The following is a 27099-nucleotide window of genomic DNA, read 5'->3' as shown; positions in this document are numbered from 1 at the left end:
GAAATCCAGATCGGAAGTTGGACCAAAAAAACTGATTTATTTATTTATTTAGATAAACATAAAGTCACATTTATTGGACATTTGACAAACAAAAAATTACATACTGTTCCAAATTAATGTATTGAGCTTAAGCTGAACACCTTCAAATGCTGTCACCAGCTGTGGAGTGCTTTTTTTTTTTTACCCTGAAGTAATTACTAGGCTTTTTCTGTACAAACCTGGCAAGATTTAAAAAAAAAAAAAAAAAAAAAAAAACCTACACTCCAGAGATCAATATTATAATGTCATACAAAATACTGTCTGGAGACAAACAGAGCACAATGCAATTATAGAGATGTTGGTAACTCATCAGGAAATCTAGTGTCTAGAACTTTTCACAGTGTTATTTAAACAGAGGTCAAAAGCAAAGAGAGAGAGAGAGAGAGAGAGAGAGAGAGAGAGAGAGAGAGAGAGAGAGAGAGAGAGAGAGAGAGAGAGAGAGAGAGAGAGAGCAACCTAATTAAAGACAATGAATTCAGTAGTTTGTTGGCTATCACAAATACAGACATAACTTTACTCTTTCTCTGTCTATATGACTCACTGGTCTTCTTATGCACAACTAAATGTGCATCAAAATAATCTGTAGGTACAAATAAAAGACTCTCAAAATATAAAGACATTTAATAATGAGAATAGGCAGTAAGAATAGATGATAAAACTATTCATGCTGTCTGGTTGAAACAAGAACCTGTTATTTTTAGATGAAAAAAGGTTTTCCCCTTTACTCACTATGCAAAAAAAAAAAAAGTTGAGAGTCTGTCAGACTATAGCAGCTTGCTCAAGCATCCTTCCTATTTTTCAACTTGGTGAAAAATAAATGAAGTGTCCAATGTGCTGGTTTTCTTCTCAGTAGGCTTTCTAACTATTGAAGGTGTTTTTGTGGGTTTTTTTATTATTGAATCATTCATCTTTAGCAAGCGCTTTCTCCCGTTCATGACTGCAGTGGATCCGTAAACTATCCCAAAAAACACTGGGCTTGAATGAAGAATACTGTATACCACCAGTCCCTCACAGAGCACCATGCACACACACATTCACACACTCATTCACACACTCATTCATGCCTAGGGGCAATTTAGTGCAGCCAATCCATCTAGCAGTCAGGCTTTCAGCAAGGTGCTAGGAAACTGTAAAACCCAAAGGAAACCCACATGGAGACCATGCACATTGAATCCACACAGACAGAAACCCATGCTCAGGATTGAACCGGGGACCCTTGAGCTGGGGGGCAGCAGTACTACCATGTCTCCCTTGTAGGTAATTGTTTGGGAGTTTGAATTCTAATGTGTTATGTCAGGTGACAGTAATTTCTGTATCCTGTGTCCTGTGCAAGGTTCGCCCGCGATGTTATATTTTTGACGCAAAATTCGGCTTTACTCTTTCCTCTAATGTTAATCAAAAAATAGAATTGGTAGGCAAACTAATCAGAGATCCCATAGGGCTAACGTCAAGCCACAAAGAGTATTTCTACAGTATAACTGGCCTTATGGACCGCCTTCTCCGATCAATCTGCTTTTAGTCTTCTTCAGCAGTGGATCTCATATGCAATCTGTGTGTCAAAAAGCAGACCCTGGTTTAGAAATAGTCCCTCTGGGTCTGGTGGTGAACCTTCTATTCCCTCTGCTGGGGCTCTGCGTGGTCCAATGGTAGATGTCAGAGTGCCTTGGCCCTGGAGCATTTCTCTAGGTTGTAGTACACCATGCTGGCCTGAAGTGGGTGGTGGAGGCAGCACAGGCTTGGCTCGGTTTAACACGTACATCTCATGGCCACGCTCATCTCGGTACTCCTCAAGCTGTGCAAATGTGGTCGGCCCATCAGAGTAGTCATTGACATATAGGATGCTCTCTTCCTTGTTAAACGCACCATCCTCTTTCTGCCGTTGCCGGTGGCGGCTGTAAATCATGCACAGCAATAGCAGGGCAGTCAGTGCCAGGAGTGAGATACCCACAGCGATGGCTGTTTGGGTGGCTGTGCCCAGGGCACTGAAGTCCATGCTCTCAAGTTCATACAGCGGCTCTTGACTGACATCCCCTAAGGACGGGCGGTGGTGCGAAGAAGATGAGGAGGAGGATGAAGGGCGCAGGCGAGGCCAGGATGAGGACAAAGACGAAGATGAAACATTGACAGCGAGGTGGAAGGTCACACGTGCCACTCCTCCAGGATTCCAAGCCTCACACTCATAGCGTCCTGCATGTGCCACTGTAACATTGCTCAGAAACAGCATTCCACTTCCCATATCTTTATCAAAGCTCTCCCTGTCCCCAACATCATCTGGTGGTCCATGACTTCCGACATTGACTCCATTACCCCCAGGCTTGGCTGTCGCTGGCTTCCTGCTGTCCCCATCTATCCCTTCTTCTTGCACCAGACCTCGTGGTGATAGTTGAGCCCTACCGTAGGACACCTTCCTCCAGGTGACCTGAGGCTGCGGGTAACCTGAAGCCTGACAAGATACACGGATGCTCTCACCCAAACGTACACTCAGTTCCCTCGGCTCAAGCTGTACAGCAGGCGGGATGCACACCAGGCTATTAGCTGGCACCTCTACCAGGCTCAGGTGCGAGAGGCGAGGTGGTTCAGAGCACAGCAGCCTCCGTTCGGCTGAGCTCAGCAACCGCTGGCCCTCGGTGTTTATCCAGCCTCGGAGCCAGTGAAGAGCACAATCGCAACGCCATGTGTTATCTAACCAAAATATAGAGAAATTGAAAAGAGAAATGGAGTGGGGAAGAGAAAATGGTATAGTTAAACAGATCAGGTTTGTTTAATAGAGGTAAAAGAAACACATAAGGAAATGAGAATTTTCAAGATGTAACTAAGATATGAGACAGCTATGACTTTTAAAGGTCACATGCAGAGTGATTAGTTAAGCTTCAGCAGGAGAAAAGGTGAACAAGAGGGGAAAAAAAGAGGAATCTTTTGTATTTGAATCCTACACAACGTATTTCAAACCTTGTGCATGATTTTTGGCTTTACGTGTTTGACATGGTGCTAATCCCTCTTTCCTTATAATGACCTTCTTCTACAAAATAAAGATTTCCCTTGTGCTCGATATCTTTCCTTTTTAGTCTCGTTCCTCTTTCCTTAAATTTAATATCGCTTCTCTTTGTAACCTGGATCCACCATATTTAATTATGCTTTCATCAGCTTGAATCTTTTTTTTTTTTACAAATCCGTGCTGAAATATCACAAAATTGTAAACAAGTCTGTGCACATGTCTATGAAGATACCTGTGATGCGTAGCACCTGCAAGCTGATGAGAGGTTTGAGAGTGACCGCACTTAGGGTGCGCAGGTTATTCTTGCTGAGGTCCAGCAGAGCCAGAGAAGACAGGCCCATAAGAGCCTGTTCATCTAACACCTCCATCGCGTTCTCCTGCAGGTGCAGCTCTTGCAGACGCTGGGTGGGGAGAAAAATGAGCTAATTTTCCTCTGTATCATCTTCAGTGTGATCATTCTTGTTACCTTAGACATCATCATGTTTATCACTGTCATCATTATAACCACTACTCTCATTTAAATCTATGGTGTTCACAGTTCCTTTGTTCCGGTTCAATTAACTGCAGTGCGTACAGCCTGTATCTGCATATTTACGCTGTCGTATTTTATAACACTCTAATTGACAGGGAAATTATTCTGCACGGTGTATGTATATAATCCAAACTGGACTCAAGTATCAACAGACACGCACCTGGAGTCCACGGAAAGTGTAATCCTCCAGCCGGTTGACGTGGTTCTTTGCCAGGTAGAGGATGCGCAGGTGCTCAAGACCACGAAAGGCATCGGCAGAGATCACATGGAGGCGGTTGCCATTGAGCGCAAGCTCTAGCAGTTGGCCCAGACTCACGAAGGCACTGGATTCTAGAGCTGATATGCTGTTATTCTGCAGGTACAGATAGTGCAGGTGACCCAAGCCAGACAAGTCCTCTGCCCGAATCTGACCAATTGCATTATCCTGCAGGAAGATCGTCTGTAAAGAGTTCAAAATAAAAGCTCAACAACATCCAACAGGCTTTTTGGTCCTATCGGGAATAAACATTGCTCTGTAGAATGATTGGGACCTTTGATGAAAAATGAAATGGTAAAAAAAAGCGGTACTGTTTTACTCGTGCTTAGAATACCAGAGACATCGGATTTTCTCCCACCGCCTACACAGGCCAGTAGTTTTGTCAGTAATTTGTTACTCCAATATTTCCTGAGGTGTTAATGAGTGTGTTTAGGTGTTTGGTGCCATGCGATGGACGGGCCTCTTATGCAGGATGTATTCCTGTTTAACATCCCATAGGATTCCTGGGACAGGCTCCAGATCCACCATGACCCTGGCCAGGATAAAATGCTTATTGAAGATCTAAAAATGAATGCACATTTTTGCCAAGGTTGCCAATAATTCTGGCAGACAATAAATCAGTGGACTTGTTAGGAAGTTCTCCAGTTCTTACAGGCCACAGAGGTAAAACATATAAAAACCTATAAGACATTTATATGTATCTGCGAGTGTTTGTTTAGTGAGTGACACTTCAATTACATAATAAAAATATTTGCTAGAAGGTAGCTTATCGTTATGTTACTTCCTTTTTTTGTGAGAACTGGATCAATGGGAAAGCTTTAGGGCCCGAATCGACTCTTCCTTAAACGCTCTCCCCGGAGTCTCCACAGTACACAAACTTGCAAACAACTCAATTGGTAGAGGCGGCATTTGCATTAGAAAGTTTTTTATGTGAAAACTAGTGAGCTTGTATAGGCTTTTCGTCTTGTCTTTAGTGATTTATCAACACCGCATCAATTGCATAATTCATTACATTACTTGATTGCTCATGCTCGCGCTCTTTCTCTCTCTCTCTCGTATTGTTTCTTCACAGATTAATGCAGGCGGAGCAACACGGGCTCATTTGTATGGCACGGGTTCCTCGGGTTATTTGCATCATCCATGTAAAGAAGCTTATGAAAATGGAAAGGCTGCTGTGGTGTTATGGTTGCAGCACAGGTTAATGTATAGAGACAGGGGATCTAGGCACTACTTTAGAGGAGGAGGATTATACAGTATCTGTGTGCTCGGGTGAGACGGATGAGATATTTCTTTTTTTATTTGATATGAAATGAGTTCGGTTGAGTATTTTAATTAGCATTTAAAACAAACATAAAACAGAGGAACACAGAAGCTACTGCATTATAGTCTGATTACCAAATGCCACAAAATCTAAATGATTAGACTGATTCCTACCCAATATTTGTGCATTTCTAATTTTAATTTCAGCTTGGCTTCTCTGTTCTGCCTAAAGGATGTGGAATACTCCGCTTTAATTTGGTCTTCTGCCGCTATCAATCCTTCTTAGCGCTTTGTGCTTTCATTTTATTTTTCTCGCATATATTCTTCTGCCTTTTATTAGATTTTTTTGCTATGCAATTTATGAGTCCGGTGTTTTATTGTATCTTGTGCTTTTGATGCATGTAATCCAGTTTACTTTTCTTTGACTTTTATTGCTGCAGTTTGATCAACATCTGTTGTATCGTACAGTAGATAAATTTGTCACGAAATCTAATAGTCGCTGACGGTTCCTCTAAGACTGTCTAAATGAAACATAATAGGAAATAATATCGTTATATATGAAACGATGCTGTATTCAAACACCGACCTGTGTTCCATGAGCGATGCCTCGCGGTATCTCTTTGAGTCCGATGGATCCACACTCCACTGTCAGGCTGTAGCACCGGCAGCCAGAGGGACATCCGGACATGCAGGGCAGAGGTAATAGTACCAGAACCACCAGCAGAGGTGAAAGACAATGGAAGAGGAAAGCCATCTCAGAACAGACAGCGCCTAGAGAAGAAACGAAGACACAGGTGCAGAAAGAGAGGTGAATAACTTTGAGAAAAGGAAATGGATTAGAAAAAGGTGACTGATGGAATAGGAATAGAGTGAGATGGAACGGGGAGCACTGAAAGATGAGGATAAGTATAAGTCCTTCGGGGCATGCTGTTATTGGAAAATGATAAACGGCAGGGTGGGGTGATGCAGCCTGGTGCAAAGTTGATTATTTTCCAATATCAGCTGCTCCTGAAGTGTTTTATTCCTCATGTACCTCAGCAATTTGTCAACATGAAACCTTCCTGTTATCCTGTTAAAAGCACTAGTTCCCTCATCATCTTATCTTTATTCTCTCTTTTGAAGTTAATGATAAAAAAACAAAAAAACAAAAAACAAAATGCAGCTAAAATGTTACTAAGAATTCTAACTTCCCTGTCCTGAAGACTTTCCAGTTATAGAAACTTGTACAAAGTTCATTCATTAATTGTCTACCGCTTATCCGAACTACCTCGGGTCACGGGGAGCCTGTACCTATCTCAGGCGTCATCGGGCATCGAGGCAGTATACACCCTGGACGGAGTGCCAACCCATCACAGGGCACACACACACACACTCTCATTCACTCACACACACACACAATAGACATTTTTCCAGAGATGCCAATCAACCTACCATGCATGACTTTGGACCGGGGTAGGAAACCAGAGTACCTGGAGGAAACCCCCGAGACACGGGGAGAACATGCAAACTCCACACACACGAGGCAGAGGCAGGAATCGAACCCCAACCCTGGAGGTGTGAGCAACTAAGCCACCATGCCCCCTTTGTACAAAGTTTTGAACAGGAATGGAGACTCCTTTAATAAATTTTAAGTAATTGATAATCTCCTTATATTAAACATCACCATATCAACAACATATTATATATATGTATAGTAGTATATATTTTTTTAGATTTTTTTATTTTTAGACTTAAATACTTATATAAAATAGTTAACGTGGCATATACATAACACCCTGTGAAGCAGCTGTTACTATAGTAACAATAAAGCACCCGCATGAGAGCATTCCTATAAACGTGGTTTGAATAACAGCTGGATTTGAATTACTGTCAGACCCGGCGTTAGAAAATTAATGCACAGCTTCTGAACATTTTTTTTATAGAATTCAATACCGCTGTGGAATAAGAAAAGAATAAAGATTGTGCACCCCTTAGGAGCTTAATCAGATATCTAATGCTTGAGCAAGTGTATGTGAAAATGGAATAGCGTGGCGGCGAATGTGAAAAGAGGCCATGTGATATTAAGTGACAGAAAACTTCAAGCAAGACGAAGCAGACTGAGACGGATTGAAACCGCTCTTGCTTTACAAACTGCTCTTGCTCTGAAACAGCCTGTGCAGAGGATCCTTTCTCACTGTTTCTGTTTTGGGCTTCAGTTAATTAAAGATGGATGCAAAAAGGGTACGTGTGTAGTCTTGAAGTCTCTCCATCTCTCTCTTTCTCTGTCTCTTTTACTTTTTCTCAAATAAAAAGATGAGGTGTAGTGTGTCTTGTCACGCTGCTCTTCCCCAGGGATGCTTTCTCGCTGCAATCACAATCTACCGCCTATGAGTCTTTTATATCACTCAGTCTTTCTTCCCTTTGATGAAGACATGTATAAGAAACACACAGTCATAAATTACAGCCTCTGGCACTGTTTTTTTTTTTTTTTTAAAAACAAGCGTGGATGTAAATCTAAGAATACTCAGCAGAGATCAAAATTCGCGTACTATGATGAACCCAGATGGAGGACGAGCTCCACAGCATGCTGATCAGATTGTCTGAGTCAGTAACAGAATTTCAAACAGATCAGGTTGTAACATTATTAACCATCGTTTAGTCATTTACGTGTCATCGCAAAGTCGTAGCCAATACGCCATGCCAAAGTGCTGCCAAAATATCCATTACCTCAAAATATTTGTGGTTGTGGAGCATGAACATTTTTCATCTCTTGTAAAACGAGGCTGTGCTGATCGTCACGATAAACAAAGCGGCGAGCCATGAAGACGGCTTTAATATTTTATGCCTGAAAATATCGAGCCTTAACAGGAAACAAGTAGATAATGTTACATCATAGTTTAGGGTTTGATCCATGGTATAAAACTGGTGTGAAAGTTTACTGTGCTATTAAAATGGAAATTCAATCCCGAACACGTTCGTTTAAACAAAAGCACAGGAGGAGAACATGGAAAGAGTGAGGCTGAGATAATAAAGAGAACACGTCTGACTAACAAAAGAAGAGGGACTAATTGGGCTCAAAAATAAAACACTAAAAAAAAACAACAACAACAACAACAAAACCTTCCTTACTGCCTCATTAACAAAGCAGGAAAAAGAATTAATTCCACAAAAAAAACGGCATGCGGTCCTCGCAGTTGTTGGCTTTAAACCAACAACATTTTTAATCTGTTTACAACAAAAATCCTAGAATGACATTTACAATCCTCAAATGTATGCAGCACCTCGAGAAACAAACAAAATTCTAATAGCAGGAAAATGCTAATCCCGAAGCCGTCTCCTCTCACGGGGCTTCGCCATACTCGTCCCCGGCGTCTTCCACACCAAACCTGACATATATATCATTAACATGCACTTGGAGACACAACCAATGAGAAGGGATCTAGAAAAGAGTCTGGAAAATGTCAGGTGCAATGTGTATACCGGTGAAAGGCATTACTTTGCCTCACTATGAGAGATCTCCGAGGCTTGAACAGGTAAAGATAGAAGTCTATGAGTAGATCTAATTTTGTAACAAAGCATCGCTGTGACATGGGGCTGGAGAGCAGGTGGACGGGCCGTGCGACTCTAGTTGTAGAACTTGTGAGTGATAATGGTGCAAAAAGAATCAGTGATACTGTGTATCACCATCTGACTTTTTGAGAATTTCCTCATTGAAATTCAGAAACTGCTTTGCAAGTCTGAGGTTGGGGGTCGATTTCTGTCTCCAGCTTACATGCTGGGAGTTTAAATGTTCTCCTCGTTATCGTCGAATTCCTCCGGGTTCTTTGGTTTCCTCCTCCATTAAAAAGACATGCATTGTAGGCTGATCTCTAAATTGTAATCTGCAGTGTGTAGAGTGCATTTGTTCTTGTGAAGAGTTGCCCCGAGTACCCTGGGATATGCTCCAGGCTCCCTGAGACCATGTGTAGAATAAATGCTAATGAAGATGAATAGATATTTGAGTTCTTAAAATACAGAAGGCAAACTTAATAATCGGTAGAAAAACCCGATTCCTAAGTCGCCACACATACGAGGAGATAACAAAAGACTCCAGAACGACTCCAGAATCTGTATCACACTTTAATTCTGATTCAGGAGACAGAGCCAGTGCTAGGAACAAATCTACAAGCAACATAAATTTTGAAAGAATAAAAAAAAAAAAAAATGAGAAATTTGTGTCTCGGGAAATTCAACAAGTCTTCCATCCTGACATAGAGAATCAATGAATCAAGACTTTTTTACCAGTCAAATAATATCACGGCTTTTGTGGGGTTTTTTTTTTCAATCTGGTCAACTCCTTTTCCGGTAAACGACAGCAGTGAGTTTTCCTCCCAATTCAGCATACCAAAAAATTCCTTTTTCATAATTCGACCCAATGTACATAATAAAACTGCCAGCTTAAATGTGGAGAAGTTAGTCATTAATGTGGCACTGAGAATTGATGGTGTAGAAGGTCTCTGCATGTGTACACACCCACACAAGAATAAATCCGTGCTAATGACATTAACCGGCATGATAGAACGTAGCCACGTTACATTCATCATGGCTGTGAGAGCGCTGAGTCAACTGTGAGTCATTAAAATCCATCAGAAAACGTTTATAACGTTTTTCTAAAGAGTGTAAAAATTAAAATGTTCTCATGTCTTTCTTCCACCGATGTCTTTTTTGCTCGGGAAAAAGGATATTTGGAATCGCACGTTTTTTTTATTGGATCTCATACAGTATTGTATGTTTGTTCCTCAAGGTAAAGCCATTTAAAACCACCTCGATCCAAAAAAACCGAGAACGCTGGAAAGAGACGCAGCGCTGGAAAGGAATAACGCGTGAAAGGTTATATGTGAATCCTGTTCAATCGAACTGCTTCTCGATCCAGATCTCTCTCTCTCACAGATGGACTCGCTCTGTTAAATGCCAAGCACTTGCCTTTTAATGTTTTTTTTTTTTTTTTAATATGGATTTATAGCGAGATTCGTCCTCACTATGCTCTTCCTAACACCAGATTTTTTTTGCTGATCATAAAACCAATATTATATGAAAGACGAACATCACAAATACATTAAAATACATCAAACTATGGAGCTGCATAACATCTAACCAGTTCCTCTTACAAGACAAGAAAGCGGTGAACTAACCAAAAATGAGCATAAGAGCAATCTCTAGGTTTAATGCTTAGGGTCAACGAAGTGTGAGAGTTTCAAGCTGAAAATTCTTCTCCATAGTCCTCCATTATCTTGTCCTAGCACCTAAATTGCCAGTCACTTAAAGTCTTTAAAAGGTAACAAAACGGAATCGTGGATCAACCTGTAAGAATTATTTCAAACCAAATTCTTAACAAAACGCTCAGACCTTGGATGAGTGGTGACTAGCAGGAGAGAAGGGCTAAATAAATCCCCCGGTCTAATTAAAAAGACATTGATATCATTATTTTTACAGAAGAAAAAAAAAATACACCGAATTCTTTAAAGAAACTCCTTCTAGATTTGAGGCGATATTTTTCTGCCTGCTTTGCTCATAACATCAAATCAGCAGGGATTAAGAAAGCGCATGTGAAATACCGTCATGGGTGTAATGAACATGAACAAAGTGGACCATTCGTTCGTTCTTTTTTTTTCCCCTCTATAAAATGCCTTTTGAAGGAGAAAATAAAAGTAGAGAGCGAGAACATGAAAGGATACGTACTAGAATCCTGAATTTAGAGTTTGTTTTTTTTTCTGTTTGATAGGTTTGGTACTTTAAAGGAGCAAGAAAAGAAGAAATCATAAATGCAGAGCTGTCTATGTGACTCTGAGTGTGTTTGAGTTTTAAATACAAATTGATATAAAAGTTGATATAAAAATATATAAATGTATGTAGGGAAAATATGGAGGACGTTTGCAAAAGAAAAATGAATATATAATATATCTGAATACAGTAAATAGATCTATTGATATTGGCTAAATAGATATTGGTCTATAAATATATCCTTATTATGAGACCTTGCGAGACCCCTAATTTTTGCATCGTCAAGCTATTCATTCATTTTAGGCTCCGTGTCTGATTATCGTGACGAGCCGTCAGTCGGTAGGATCCAATTAACCCGGCAAACAAAAGACCGAAAGAACAACAGGAAGCTTGTGTCATTTCCTTGCAGACAAATCCAAAAGGAAAAGGGCAAAAATCATGTCCTGAAATTCTCTCTGCTGCTTATATGTAATTCTTACAGAAAATTCTGTTTACAAATACGCTGCCAGTCCGGATGGCAGGACCATAGTGAGACGACTCCTAATGAAACAGGAACTAGACCGGCTACAGCGTCAATACATGTAGAAGCAGGAGCACAACACTGCCACTCTCTCAGGTTATTATCCTCGTCCTCGCTTTCATCCGCACCAATTTATGACAGACATCTCGTTAGAGGAGATCAGCTGTGCAATCTGTCAGCAGAGAGAGAGAGAGAGAGAGAGAGAGAGAGAGAGAGAGAGAGAGAGAGAGAGAGAGAGAGAGAGAGAGAGAGAGAGAGAAACCTGGAAAAAGGCGAGAGGAATAAAAGAAGCCACAAGTTATACTGAGTACATCCACAAGCGACAACAAAAACATCCACTAAAGTAATATTAGAATCTATTCCTGCTCTGCTCAGCCCTATAGAACGGTCTCCAGAGAGCAACCCCGTGGTTTCTTTCCAGCTTTTGTTAATGAAAGACTTGTGCAAAAAAGGCACGCCCTCCTCTCAGCTTCTTTCTTTTCATTCCTGAGGATAAACAGATGAGATGGGTTTTTTGCCTCTCAAGGCCTCGCACGTACCCTGCGACCCCTTGGGAGAGTTTTGTCACTGTAATCATTCGCATATATAAATCTACTGCCTAGAAGGCTTTTCTGTCATTCCGTCTTTCCCCTTTTTTTATTTTGAGTCTACGAACACAAACCCTCAGGCATCAGATTTAAAGCAAGACTGCATAGAAATCCAGGAATGCTCAGTAGAGATCAAAATCATGCTCCGTGATGAGCCCAGATGGTGGAGGAGAACAGCAGCATGCTGATCAGAATACCGGCTCTGGGAAAGCATGTCAATGAAAGCCGGAGTCTGGAGGAAACGCAAACAGAGATTAGCGCATAACAGTGGGATGTCATCTCTACTTTAAAAAAAAAAGAGGTCACGGAAAAAGTCATGCCAAATATATCTAAATGTATAACAAAGCACCTCGGATCTGATCAAAAGCGCTGTGTGGACAGGTATAATCTCCAAAACGTGTGTTTCTGGAGCAACTTCGACCGAGTAAAACTTCACATAAACAGAGCAGTGAGGCGTGAACACGCCGTTAATATTTCATGCAGCTGCCTAATTCAGCAAGTATTTAGAGGTTCGAGATTAATGTAATGTGCCCTACATAAGCCATTTTTTCTTTTCCAAGCATGAAATTGGAAAAAAATGGGCCGATAAACATTGCCAGAGAAATGACAAGCTCTTTCCGCCAGCGCCAAACAGACGTACTGTCCTTTGCTCAGACGCTATTCTCTTCCTGCCAGGAAGAAATAGTGAGCAAAAAAATAAATAAATAAAAATGCATTTTGAATGAGTTTTGCTTCCAAGGGTTTCATTTGCTACGTGAACAGCCTCCCAAACAATGGAGGAGATAAGGCTATGTATCTGGTAGGCTGGAGAATAAACTGTGATGGTGATGATAATGTCGTTAAACAATCCTGAAAGATGCTGGTTTAAATATTTTGGTCCATTGTGCCAGTATGTTTGTAGGGAAGAGGTTTTACAACTGAAATTGTTCCGAGTTCAATGACTCGATGATAATTTAGAGGCAGAATAGAAATGGCACTTCAGGAAAATGCTCAACAATGTTGTAAACCAGTAAACAATCACTACTGTGGAGCTCGAAGAGTATTAAATAATTACAACAGATATCTGAACTTTTATTATGGACATGCAGAGAAGCCCACGCAGAACAAGTGGCCATCTAAAGATGTATTATTGTCATGGTTATGCCAGGTTACCCATCAGCCCCATGTCCATGTCTCAAACCTGTTCTGTGTAACTAATCAGCACCCCATATAACATTCTGTGTTTTAATCATCTTAATTGCTTTAATTGTTTTTCTAGGAGTTGTTGTTGATGATGATGATGATGATGATGATGGTGGTGGTGGTGGTGGTTGTTGTGGCGTTGTTGACGTTGCTGGTGCTCTTGTTGTTGGTGCTTCTGTTGTTGGTGGTGTTGTTGGAGCTGCCAATGATGTTGTTAATACTGTTATTGCTGGTGGTGCTACTGTTGTTATTGTTGTTGATGGTGTTGTTGTTGTTGTTGTTGTTGTTGTTTTTCTTGGTGGTGGTATTGGTGCTGCTGTTGGTGGTGGTATTTTTCTCGGTAGTGGTATTGCTACTGGTGTTATTGGTAATCGTGGTGCTGCTGTTGGTGGTGGTGGTGGTGTTGGTGGTGGTGTTGTTGTTTTTCTTGGTGGTGGTATCGGTGCTGCAGTTATTGGTAATGGTGTTGTTGTTGTTGTTGTTGTTGTTGGTGTTGGTGGTGGTGTTTTTGTTGTTGTTGTTGGTGGTGGTGGAGCTGCTACTGCTGCTATTGTTGGTTGTTGTGGTGGTGGTGGTGCTGCTGCTGTTGTTGTTCCATCTAAGATCTTCTTTCTCCACAGTATCTCCAGATAGATTGGTTGCACCCATCAGATTCACCTCAACTGACTACATTTTAGAATCGATTCAAGGGCACAACAAGGTTTTTTATCTTCTGTCAATGTTGTCAAATATGTTAATCCATGTTTATGCTGTCTGTCTGTTTATCCGTCAGCCGTTCTGCGGTCTGTCTGAGGTTTTCGTCTGGTTGAATGCTGGTAGAATTTATATGAAGTATCACTGTGATGAGCGAATTACATTTTGAAAATGACTGAACAGGGTCAAGATCACAGAAGGTCTGAACTAATTTTTTCTTCACTAACTTCCTTCCTGTTTGAAGTATATTTTAAGAGCAGTTCTGCTATATGCATCAGTAACAAGCTGGACGGGACTTGAGGTTGACTTTTTTATTACATTTTTTACATATTTTCCCCATTCGATTATATTATATACAGTTACTTGTATTATAGTGTAGTAACGGTGTGGTGTACACAGTATAATACAATTCTATTGCTTGAAAGAAATAAATATTATAAAGGATATCAGCCTTTATTTTGTGTTGATCTTCTTAAGTCTGCGAGTCTCTAAAGTAAGATCCTGTAGGTGTTAAAATTGTACAAAAAAAAGAATTAGCGTTAGAGTTGAAATACTCTTAAAAAGTATCCTACCATCTAACGCAGTGTGCACAGATTTCAGATGTCGAATGTGTAAAGAAAAGTAATATTAGTATATACAGTATAATGTTTTTTCTTTAGTGAGTGGCTGCAAAATTTCAATGATATTCAGCAAGAGTAGACAATTCCTGCTGGGTTTTTTTCTCTTTCCCATCAAAAAATGATACAGCGAAGTGACGCACTTGTATACAAACTCAATGAAGTCATAGTCGCATTTGCGCACTCACAGAAAACAATCCTGATGCAATTGTGCACGAGCCCTCGTGTGTGTGTGCATGAGAAGAAGAGATGGCAAAACAGATGGCACCCTCACTCATACATACACTTCATTAAGGATTTTCCCTCATTTGGAATGAACTGCCAACAGCACACTGCCTTCCGCATTGGACACACACTTTGCTTGCTAATACGGCAAGAATGAAGCTGCACAAGCAGAGCGTTTGGCCTGTTGTCTTATTGCCAGCTGGAATATATCAATCTATCAGAACAGCCACGTGGAAGCATGGCGTGGTTGAGTTTGTTGCCAGGTCTGTTTGTTCTGTAGGAGGTTATGACCAAAACAAGACACGATTTGACGTTAGGATGCATTGCGTGAACAAAGAAAAAATAAAACCTATTCAATATCGAAGGTTGTTTACACTTGATCACGTGTCAGGCATCCGGTCTGAGTGGATGTTTTGTATGCTAGCTCGGTTGCCGCTTACTAATCATTTGTCTACAAGCCAACATGGTTTGTTACGGGCCTTTGTAATCCTCTCCAGCGTAATTATTCTAAATCTGTCGCTTGATGCATCGTGGAATCATCGTTTAATGCTGAACAAGTCAGATTTCTGCCAAAAAACAAGCCGCTTTGCTGCCAAAAAAAAAAACAGGTCCCAGCCTTTTGCTCACCTTTGGATCTGGAGGTCGGTGCGGCTGAATGGAAGTCTATCATACAATAATGTATCAGTATTTAATGTTGTATGAATATGAATCCATATACAGTGCATCTGAAGTACTGCCAAGAGACAGAGAATCATTCAGATAAATACAAACTGGTAAAAAAATTATCTCAGGAAATGGATAAGTTTACTGACAAGATGAGTTACATATAATAACTAATATACATTTAGTACAACAGGCAGGTTTTATTCCACTTATCCCACAGCATTCTGCCAAAAGGATATATGTATCATAGAGAAATTCATTCATCTTAACTATTTAGCGTGTACACAAAACAAGTACGTTCTTGTTATAGCAGCTATAAACAGCCAATCTCTCTTTTTTCCTGTATCAGCTTGTGATTTTAGTTAAAAAAAACAAAAAAAACAAAGTTATCCGTAACAAAGACTTTACCATGGAGGTAAACGTAAAAAAATAAAAAATAAATAAATAAATAACATATTGTATCCTATGTCAGCCATGTTGGTTGATGTTCTGGATCATCTAAGAAACAAGTTTCTGTTCTCACTTCAGAATTAAGCACAAAATGGCGAGATATTTGGAAAAAGGGTGGAATTTGGTGAAATTTTCCGAGAGTCAGGCCAAGACGCATCGTGTGACGTCGTCACAAAAGTCCTCTTCAATTCACAAGATGCTTCCATCTTGACTACAGCGAACATGAAAGAATCGTGTTCTTGCAGCTTCAGCAATCGTGTACTGTAAGTAAAAAATTCTCCAAATTGCGTCACAATTTTAAATAAAAAAACATTATTGATTACAAAAAAAATCAGATTAAAAGTGATTAAAAATGTCCCTATCATCAATAACAGATACTTTTGTGAGGATCAGATTGTGAGGAAAGACAACACAAAAGAAAATGTATCAGAGTGACTGAACTTATATGAACCTGTAATATGACTTTTAGAGCTGTTGTTAGAGAAAACTGACTAATCAGTATTGAGCATTCAACAGCACTGTGCTAAATTATTTAATAACACATTCAGTTAGTGGCTCAGATGATCTCTGACCTGCACTGAACCCTAATCAATGCCTTAAAGCCATCAAACATTAGGGCTCATTCTCTGCTGTTTCCATGACACCATGGCCTGGCCTAAAGGCTAATTCATTCAGTGTCTCTCTCTCTCTCTCTCTCTCTCTCTCTCTCTCTCTCTCTCTCTCTCTCTCTCTCTCTCTCTCTCTCTCTCTCTCTCTCTCTCTTCTTCCCTCCTTATTTCTGTGAATGTGACAGCTTTCAAGTGTCTTATTATGCTCAAAGGGTGACTCAGTTGCTCTTATTATCTTGGTGACTGTGCAAAAGTGAGGACATTGATTAAATGCTCCTGTCCAAATGCGCCATATTGATGATACAAAATAACGGTCTTTTTAATAACGGAGCTTTTACTGCGACCCGTTCTCCTTTATGCCACTGCTGGCTGTTATCGAGGAACGAAACACACAAGGCTGAAGATGCGGCTCAGGTGAATATGATTTAAGCCCTTGATCCAACCCACACACACATTTTATACTTTTTGAAAAATGTGTGGTTTTTTTTTAATAGTTTTTTAACAGTTAACAGCAGAACACTATCCAGGAGCGATCTTTATCTATTTAATATCTAAATATACAGTAAAAAGATGAGACAAATCAACAAGGATCTTTAAGAATCTAGCATCAACATAGCAGATTCATATAACATAAAGTCCAATCAAATAACGACGACGTAACGAGAACAACTCGACATCATCACATCGACCAATAAAACATGACTTGATGTCACATGACCACTTCACATTCCACAGACACACACAAACACACGTGTTTCTATTAACCGAATGTGTGTGCATACCTACACACATTCGCATCACAAACTTTGTTCGGTGCAAAGCGTCACCTCATCTTCATCATCATCATCATCATCCTCATCCACATCACTAGTTCATCACATCCCCAAAGTTTTTTCTATCATGTGCAGCATAGTCAGGTTTTGACTCTGTTTGTTTACTTCATTGAGTTGCTCTGCTTACTCTAGTCCCTTTGTTGATGGTCTGAACCATTGCTTGTTTAAAGTCTGTCTTTGCCCTTTGAATTTCTCTGCATTGCCATTTGCATCAGTAAAGTTTGCACTTGCATCCAAACCGATGCCCATTCCACAGATAATCTGCCAGGACTTGTCCTTTCACAATGTATTTAAGTAAACATACTGTATTACACACATATTGCAACGGGTAATAATAAACACGCACCTTATAATATATCTTCAGTAAAAAAAATAAAAGAAAAAAAAACAACAACGGGGGGCACCTTGGCTTAGTGGTTAGCATGTTCACCTCACACCTCCAGGGTTGGGGGTACGATTCCCACCTCCGCCTTGTGTGTGTGGAGTTTGCATGTTCTCCCCGTGCCTCGGAGGTTTCCTCCAGGTACTCCGGTTTCCTCCCCCGGTCCAAAGACATGCATGGTAGGTTGATTGGCATCTCTGGAAAAAAATGTCCGTAGTGTGTGAGTGTGTGTGTGAATGAGAGTGTGTGTGCCCAGTGATGGGTTGGCACTTCGTCCAGGGTGTATCCTGCCTCGATGCCCGATGACGCCTGAGATAGGCACAGGCTCCCCGTGACCCGAGGTAGTTCGGAAAAAGCGGTAGAAAATGAATGAATGAAAGAACAACAACAACAACGAATGCATAGGAATTAGTATGCTTGAGGTTTCACATATATATCAGATCATTTGTATGATCTGTCAAGAGTCAAGAGCGAGGTTAAGCTGTAGGTTTTATTTGCATAAGGATGCAGGATATTGCAGTTTCCCAATAACATGACAAGCTGTTTTTTTTTTTTGCCTTATTACAGTAGCTGAGAAAGAGAGAGTGACAGAGAACACTAGCTTGTTTCAGTGACCTTCCATATATTTAAATGTAACCCTAAATGGATAAAGTGCCATTCAGGATATCAATAAATAAGAAATGATGCTAGTGTGGTTTATGAGAAGAATCTTTTTTTTGCACTTTTTTATGATAGATAAGGTTTATGCACTTCCAGGTGGCAACCAAACTCTGTTTAGTGCCTAGTTGCCTAACATGACCCTGTTTTTGATTATTTTCCCCTAACTGCATGCCCTGTCATGTGATGTGTTACACCTTACATTCGGCTTGTCAGACTTATGCAGTGAGTTTAGTTGAACGCAGCTAAATGTGTCTCTCTGGTGCAAGTTCCTGCTTGTGTTTTTATTTTTTTTCATCTGCGCGTTTATGTAAATGTCGTTCTTAAGTGTATTTATGTGTACCTGTATGTACGGAGGCAATAATAGAACAGCGAAAAACATTCAATTATCCTCTCGCCTGCACTCCGGCTCTATCCTGTTGTGCCGTCTAAAGTACTGCACCCGGCTAAGTGTTTTGTGTTGTCAAGGTTGTGTGTATTTACACTCTCATTGCGCTCATCTTAAGCGTTCCATAACGACACCAGAGCCTTGGAGGGTCATCAGTGCTTACTCACCCCTTTGCATCTAAAGCGCACTCAAAACAATGAGAATTTCGAAAAGATTCGTAAGCACAATAACATCCAATTCAAACCAGGACCGAGCAGCGAACACTGATCAATGATCACAGCAGTGCTGAGGTTGTGCTAAAGAGTCCTGAGTCCTGCTTCCTGCTGTACCTGTAGAAAATGAAGTTTAAACTCCTAAGACAATCGATGTAGCCTGGCTGAACGTTTTTTTTTTTTTTTTTTTTTTGCTGATGCAAGGTGTACTGAAACGGTGAAGGAATACTGAGTTTATGTACCTAAATCACCGTGTGTTTGTGTGGTCTTGGTCAGTTAGTGATTGCTCAGCAGGACCCACTGAAGGCAGAACAGCATGCAAACAAAAAAATTGAATACGCTGACAAAAGACTTTCTCTGGCAGGCTGTTATGTGAGTATGCTTGTGTGGATAGTTTTGTCCTCTTTGTCTGGACAGAAATGCTTTCGTGATGATGATACATAAGGAAAAAAATCACATTTCTATTTTGTGAGGATGTTTCGAACGATGCTCCAAAGGTTTTTTTGGGGTTTTTTTTACATATTGGAAATCCTTTACTTGAAAATGTCATTTTTGGGAAGGAAATTTTTTGGCGGTTAAACGTTGGAGAAAATAATCTGTGACACAGTGTATTACTTTCGTCTGGACCTTAAATGTCTGATGTGTTTGCTGCTTTTAGTCTTGCACTGTAGCATCAAAGCTAATGTAAAGTGTACCGAGAACATGGAATCATGGTCTGTCGAATAAAAAATACATTGATATTAGTTTTTGGCATTATTTGGCATTATTTTGTTATTTTGGATTTTCTTTTACAGAACCAGGCACAATACCATCACCAATAATAGTATAATAATAATACGAAGTATTAATAGTACAATAATACGAAGAATGGTATTAAGAAGAAAAGCGGGGCCTGATTTCTGTCTAGCCCAGACTATAGACTCCAAATCACATCATCATCACTGATAAAACGGTTCTGTCATAGTACAATAAAAATAAATTGATTAAGCAAACATTGTCAGTGACTCCTGAGATTGCTGTGGAGGGGCGTCTATGAACCACTGTTGTGTCAGTCAGCTTTACGGTCGGGTCTTCATCAGCGATCATTTGAAGACTTTGGCAGGAAGGAATTAGTGTTGGGGTCTGTGGTGAACTCAGGAAATTGTGCTGACCTATTAGTTCCTCAGGAGTTCTTGGTTGCTCAATTCCACTCAACTACAAACTGTTGTAGAAAGGACATTAATTACATTTACATCATTTCCTGTCCAGTGTCACCCAAATGAGGATGGGTTCCCTTCTAATCCTGGTTCCTCTCAAGGTTTCTTCCTCGTATCATCTCAGGGAGTTTTTCCTGGCTACCTTCACCTCAGGTAAACTTTTTAAAACTTTAAAATTTTATACTGTTTCTATACTTCTGTAAAGCTGCTTTGAGACAATGTGAATGTAATTAAGTATTGAATAAAGCCCAGGATTAGCCCTTACATTATAGCAGCTTTAAACATCAGTTCCTTCAGTAGCCTTGTTCTCTCCCTCTCTCTTTTTTCTTTTTCTTTTTTTTTTTTTATAATTTGAAAAGTCTGAAAGCTTGCCACGGAAAACGAACATCACAGCTTTACCTCTGACGATTACAAAGCACACACACACCTTCCACGAATGCTAACTAAACGTCTACTCGCAGAAACGTTCACCTGCTAGCAATGTCAAGAAAAAAACAAGGTATAACCCTCGTATAATCGCTCGTCTGCTACTCCCACCTGATCCGAGCTCACCTTTCTAAATACTGTAGACTTTTCACTAAATCTTAAATCCAAGCTCTACTTGTCACCAACAGTAACTTCAGTAGATGGGTGAATAGTTGTTTATTAGTATACTTTTGAGCTTTTGAGGTTTAAAACCTCTCGGTTATTGATTTTATTTTGTGCTCTGGCATCTACTAGTGTGGAAAAAAATGCTCTTATTAAAGAGTGCTGCTCTCAAGCACAATACATCACAGGTCTATAAGCCCCACAGCTTTGATCATTCTCAGCAAAGTTTATACATCAAAAAAAGGCCAAATGTGACCTTAAGCTAACATAATAGATGTTTTTCTTGGGTTACACAAAAAAAATGTACTTTTGCAGTCATAAAAACTTCATAGATATCCAGTAAATGTATAGCGGTCAATTCATTTATCTTCAGTAAATGCTTTTTCCAAGGCACAGATGATCCAGAGCCTGTTCCGGGAACACAGGGCACAAGGCAGGAAAATGTGAGGAATCTTAAGAACCGAGAGAGGAAACTCAGATATCGGGAGAACGTTAAATGCAAAAACCTTTGCTCAGGAGTGAACTGAGGCGCCTGGGGCTGTGAGGCAGGAACAGTACTTGATGTACCCCCATGGCACCTTGGATAACTGCAGATGGCACTGAATATGTAATTTATAATTATCCCACCTCGGACACATTGTTTTAAGGCTGTCTGGGATGGATTGAAGGATAGCGATAATGGAAAGATGGATGGATGAAAGACGATGGATGAGCAAAAGGCTGGATGGCTGGTGAATAGACAGCTAAACAAAGTGATCTATGACTGGACAGATGAAAGGATGTTTGGATGGAACGTTGTGAGTTTAATTCCCAGGGCCAAAAAGCTGCCACTGATGTGCCTTTGAACAAGGCCCTTAACTGTCAATTTCTTAGTTGTATACATAATACATAGATAAATGTAGTGATATATGTAAGTTACTCTGGATAAAAGTGTCTGTCAAATCGTATACTGTATATGTAAATCAATATAACCTGGTTCGTGCGTATGCAATACATGTTGATCAAATCATACTAATTCTACCATCACAGCTTTCTCTGTAGTTCAAGCTTAGCTGAAAATTCTGCTTCCGGTCGCAACATAATTTGTTTGTATTACACTCTACTGTATATAGTATGTGTGTTTCTTTTTCTACCGATTATCCGAACTTCTCAGGTCACGGGCATCGAGGCAGGATGCACCCTGGACGGAGTGCCAACCCATCGCATGGCACACACACACACTCTCAATCAATCACGCAATCACACACTACGGACAATTTTCCAAACATGCCAATCAACCTACCATGCATGTCTTTGGACCGGGGGAGGAAACCCCCGAGGCATGGGGAGAACATGCAAACTCCACACACAAGGCGGAGGCGGGAATCGAACCCCCAACCCTGGAGGTGTGAGGTGAACGTGTTAACCACTAAGCCACCGTGCCCCCTCTTTTAATAATTTCTCCAGTAAATATGGTTCCTGCCCAAAACTCAGAAGACCTGACACCGTTAGTTCAGTTCACACCTCTTGGTTGAAATGCATGCCTATTACTCATGCAAATGTCTAGGAATGAACAACTTATTAATTTATCCTGCATCTTTAATCATATCTGCTGGATATATTAGCAAAAAACAGTGGTGCTTGGACCCCAAAAAGTGCTGTTTAAATTGTGCATTTATTTATCTGAGCTATTTTAAATCCTATTAACTAGTAATGAAAATATAAAACACACATATTGGACGAGCCGGTGTGAATATCAATGTACACACACACACACACACACACACACACACACACAAACAAACACACAAAACAGATTGAAAGAAGAGGTTAAGATTGATTTCATCCGATTGCATTCTCACCAGAAGTCCAAAAGGATGTGAATCTCTACTCCGGTCATGTGCTCTGCTAAACGGATCGATCGTCGCCTATTTAATTCCCGGCACGTCCAAACCGGCTGTGACACCACGGCTCTGTGCTTTCAGTGAAGCTGAAGTCTTAGTCACTAGAGCTGCACCTAACACATGAGACACACAGCTTCTCTCCACAGCGACCTGTGGATTCCATTTGCTGTGGTCGATACCCTACGCCAGGAAAATCCATTTTGTCTGATACTTAACGCCATGCTTATTGCACATATCTCAAACCCGTGACTGACAGGTCATCAAGCTGACATTCAATACATGGCCTCTGAAAAATGAGCTTGTTCGATACATCCAACATCTGCTTTGTTTTTTGGAACCGAGGCTGAAATGACAGCTTGATTCGATTTTGATTCAGAGATGCGCAACATATTTCACAGTCACAAACTCAAAGAGGATTATGAAGACATTACTCTCGCTTATGTTCATCACAATCAGCCTAGCGTCTTCTTATCCTCCGTTCTGATTGGTCGGAAGGCTAGGATTCATTTGTTTATAATAAAAGGTCTGACAGTAGTTCTGGCTGCAAGGCAAATCACAGACATATATTAATGTGTTTGTTGTTAATACATAATGGTTTCTATGGTTACCGCTTACAGAGGGACTTGCCTGGCAAACACTCCGTATATGTTCATATACATATATAATGGATTTTTTGCTAATGTTATTTTGCTGATGTTTACATTCACAGAATGAGTTTCCATTGTCATTGCTTTATAAACAAGCTTTTCCAAAAGCTTTTTTTTTTCAACTCAAGAAAGCCATTTTACTAACTAAGAGAAAGGGAGGCTCTCAAGCGAACGACTGAAAAGAGCACAAAATCAAAACATATGCAAACATAATTTTGTGTTTTTTTCTTATAGCTTCTTGCACCAAAGTTTTCTTCTGTACTTATGCCATAACATTGAATTCTCCAATCCAATAATACAATATTGTTTCTATAGTAATCACGATTAGATTAGATTAGATTACATTACATTACATTACATTACATTAGAATATGCACATAAATAATACAAGGATGTTTTCACACATGCAGTGTTTAGTCTGTTTGAATCAAACTCTTTGTTGCGGTTCACTTGTACAGGTGACAACGCAGAAATCCCCTCAGGTGGGGATCAAAATAAGTGTTTCGAGAACATCTCGGCAAGGTGGTCCCGGTATGGTTCCAATCAAACTCTAGTGTAGTTCGATTTGCAGTTCCAAAGCGATTTCACTCTGAATCAACCTTCCTGACTGCAGGAAGTGAAACGGACAAACCGTGTGTTTTGGTTGCGGATGAGATTTTAAAAACCGAGCCACGGGTCACCAATTTATTGAGCCCAGCTCTGTGTTCTCCATGGATCTGGGGATTGCTTACACGGACATACAACATATGTGGAGAAAGGTTTTGGACATCATGCTCATATGTACTTGTTGTACATCTCATTCCAGATTTATTCCCCTCACTGTTAATAATAACCTCAACTCTTCTCCCCTGGAAAGGCTTTCCATTAGATGTTGGAGCATTAGATGTTGGAGCATTAGATGTTGGAGCCTAGTGGTTACGGTGTTGGGCTACCAACTGGAAGATGAGCAAGGCCCTTAACGCTCAATTGTATAAAATGAGATAAAAATGTAAGTAACTTTGGATAAGGGTGTCTGCTATATACCATAAATGTAGAATGTAGAATGCATATCTTAATGTCATCATATGTTCATTCAGCTTCAAGAGCTTTAGTGGGATTAGACACTGATGCTAGGTGAAGAGGCTCCAGTTTTAGTTCATCCCAGAGGTGTTCAGTGAAATTGAGTCCGAGTCAAGGCTCCGTGCAGGACACTCAATGCATTCATTTCCATTTCCAGGATTGGCAGACACTCTAATCCAGATTGACTTAAATTTAATCTCATATTTTTATACAACTGAGCAATTAAGTGTTAAGGAACTTGCTCAAGGGCTCAGCAGTAACAAAACCTTCTGATCAGTAGTAGTCCAAAACCTTAACCATTAAGCTACCACATCCCCCATTTATCCACACCAAACTCAACACACTATGTCTTCATGAAGCTCAGAGGTTTTGTCATGCAGTGGTTGAGTCTCTTAAATTCCCCAGCGAAGCAAAATTGGAATTGGATTTGGATTGGAATCCACAGGTGTCTGCATACTTTTGACCATTTAGTGTTCAAACTATTACTCAAATAATTACATCATGATATTTTGATGATATTTAATTAATACACATTCTTCTCTATAAATGATACCATCAAGTGGTTTCTTCTTTTTTTATGCCGCACTGACTATAATATTCGAGATATTTATATATATATGCTTTATGTTTTATTCTTTATGCTGTCTGCTGTTGACATGTGATCGGTTCTATCTACTCACTTCCTCTTCCAGTCTGATGAAATGGAGGAGAAAAAGCTTCACCTCTTCACTTCCTGTCACCACTTATCCATCTACATGAGAGGCTCCTTTGTGCACGACAAATGGCCAATAAGCTGATCCCTTCACCCCTGTACTATTCCAGTGTACTCTCCCTCTTCTATTCCTCCCTGTTCCTGTCTTTTCACACCTTTTTTATCTTCCTTCAATCGTTTCATCTTCATTCTTTTCCCTCTCTCTCTCTTTCTCTCTCTTTCTCTCTCCCTCTCTCTCTCTTTCCATCATTAATGGTTCTTTCTTTCCCATAACCCTTTAATTTTTTCACACTTCTCCATTTTCCTCCCTTTCTCTTCTTTCCTCTTTTCATTTTAAAACTCATTCTCCTGCTTCTCCTCTTTCCCCCTCCACATTTCTCTTCTTTTTTTCCTCTCTTCACTTTCTCTCTTCATCCTACTTTTGATTTATTTCCTTCTTTTATTGCACTTCCCTCCATCACACCATCTTCGCTTGTCTTTAAATTCACTCCTCACTCTTCCTTTCCTTACTTTCCTTGTTGCATTGCTTTTTTATCCCACTGTCCTTGCTTATTTCATTCTTCCATTCAGTTTTGTTTCTCTCTACACACATTCTCTCTTTTTTATTCCTTCCATTCTCCATTTTTCACTTTTAGTACTTTTCTTTTTTTATTGCTCACTGATACATCTTTCTTTCTTATATTTTCCTTGTTGTCTCCTTCTTTCTCAGACATTCTATCTGTCCATCCCCTTCCCCTCTCTCATCTTCACATTTGCTTGCATTTCTTCAATCTTCTCTTCAGTGTTCATCATCTCTCTCTTTATTTTCACTCTCTCCTAGCTTCCTTCATTCATTGCACTCTTTCTTTCTCTCTTCCACCTCTTTCTCTCTCTCTCTCTCTTTCTGTCTTTTTCTCATTCATACTCACTCTTGTCCACCATTCTTCTAAACTTCTTTCCTCCATCTTCTTTGTCACTTCGTTCATACACTATCTTACATTCCATTCTTATTTTTGTCTACTCCACTGTATTTTCTATGAATCTGTTTATCTCTTTTTCCCTCTCTCCTCCAACAGTTCATATGCTTATTCCTTGTTTCTTCTATCAGTCTTGCTGCTGTATAATTTCTGATTTTCACCTTCTTCTTCTACTCTCTCTCTCTCTCTCTCTCTCTCTCTCTCTCTCTCTCTCTCTCTCTCTCTCTCTCTCTCTCTCTGGCAGAACTCCATACTGCTGTGTATCGGTGGTGGATGGTCACTTTGGTCAGATGTATTCTGTTTTGCTATGTCTGCATTTTGAATGCTTGCTGTGCAGCTGCAGCAATAAACACTTCTTGTGAAATTAAAAAATAATACAAATAAATAATAAGAAGAAAACAATATTAAACATTAAAGTCAGTAGTAAATGTTAAACCCACAATCAGCTCGTACTTTCAGTCTCAGTTTTGTTTTATCCAAAGAGAATGCAAACGTGATTGTTTATCAATTATAAGATTGTGCATTCAAATAAACGCAGTCTAATAAACGCATCATGAATAACAAAAAACCGACCTGGCTGTCAGGCGGGTCGAGCTGAGTGCTGTGTCGCGGTGTCGCCGTTTCCGTTCTTTATCCGGTCTCGGTGGATTCAGTTCGGTCCCCTGGACATTTCAGAGTAAAAAAAACACGTCGATTGTCATCTGGTGCCTAAAGGTGCCAGAGGTCTGTCCCTCTGATTGCTCAGATCACCCACCGCCGATGTACCTCGCGCTCCGCTCGATGTGTCCACGTTTCACAAACACCGAATGAACGTCAATCACTTGTCGGTGTTCAGATTCGCGTCCACACTCTCTCTCACACTCTCACACCCCTCTCACTTTCTCTCACTCTCTCTCTCTCTCACTCTCACACTCCTTTCACTCTTCCGTCCTCGCGATACATCCGGCGTCCTCGTCGGCGGTGACCGCGGATTTCACACCTCGTTTCCCTCACGCGCTCTCGCCCTTCCGTTTCCCCTTCTCTCCTTTGTCAAGCAGCCCCCCCTTCTACCCCTCACACACACCGCCACCCCATCCCACCTCCTCACCGCACCGCACAGCCGCCGATGCTTACGCACGTCCATAACATCCGTAACTGGTGTAAACAGTGCGTGCTGTTTATTTAGAAGTCAAATCATCCAAAACACTTTGTTAAAATGTTTATATTTTAATACAGAAGCT

The 27099-nt window shown here is 40.4% G+C and overlaps 1 protein-coding gene across 1 annotated transcript; it reads right to left on the bottom strand.

The window, feature by feature from the left end:
• On the bottom strand, positions 1-26901 carry lrrc24 (leucine rich repeat containing 24). The gene is made up of 5 exons (XM_027166094.2): positions 26453-26901; positions 5669-5853; positions 3727-4005; positions 3267-3435; positions 1-2721 (listed from the first exon to the last, which is right to left on the bottom strand). Exons 2-5 carry the CDS (start codon positions 5834-5836, stop codon positions 1565-1567), a joined length of 1773 nt encoding a protein of 590 aa, XP_027021895.1. The 5' UTR covers positions 5837-5853; positions 26453-26901; the 3' UTR covers positions 1-1564.
• Between the last annotated feature and the right edge of the window lie 198 nt (positions 26902-27099).

Source organism: Tachysurus fulvidraco, chromosome 22 (genome assembly GCF_022655615.1).
Source record: "Tachysurus fulvidraco isolate hzauxx_2018 chromosome 22, HZAU_PFXX_2.0, whole genome shotgun sequence".
Taxonomy (NCBI): domain Eukaryota; kingdom Metazoa; phylum Chordata; class Actinopteri; order Siluriformes; family Bagridae; genus Tachysurus; species Tachysurus fulvidraco.
Note: the sequence above shows the minus strand (reverse complement) of the source record. Positions and strands in the feature narration are given on the sequence as shown.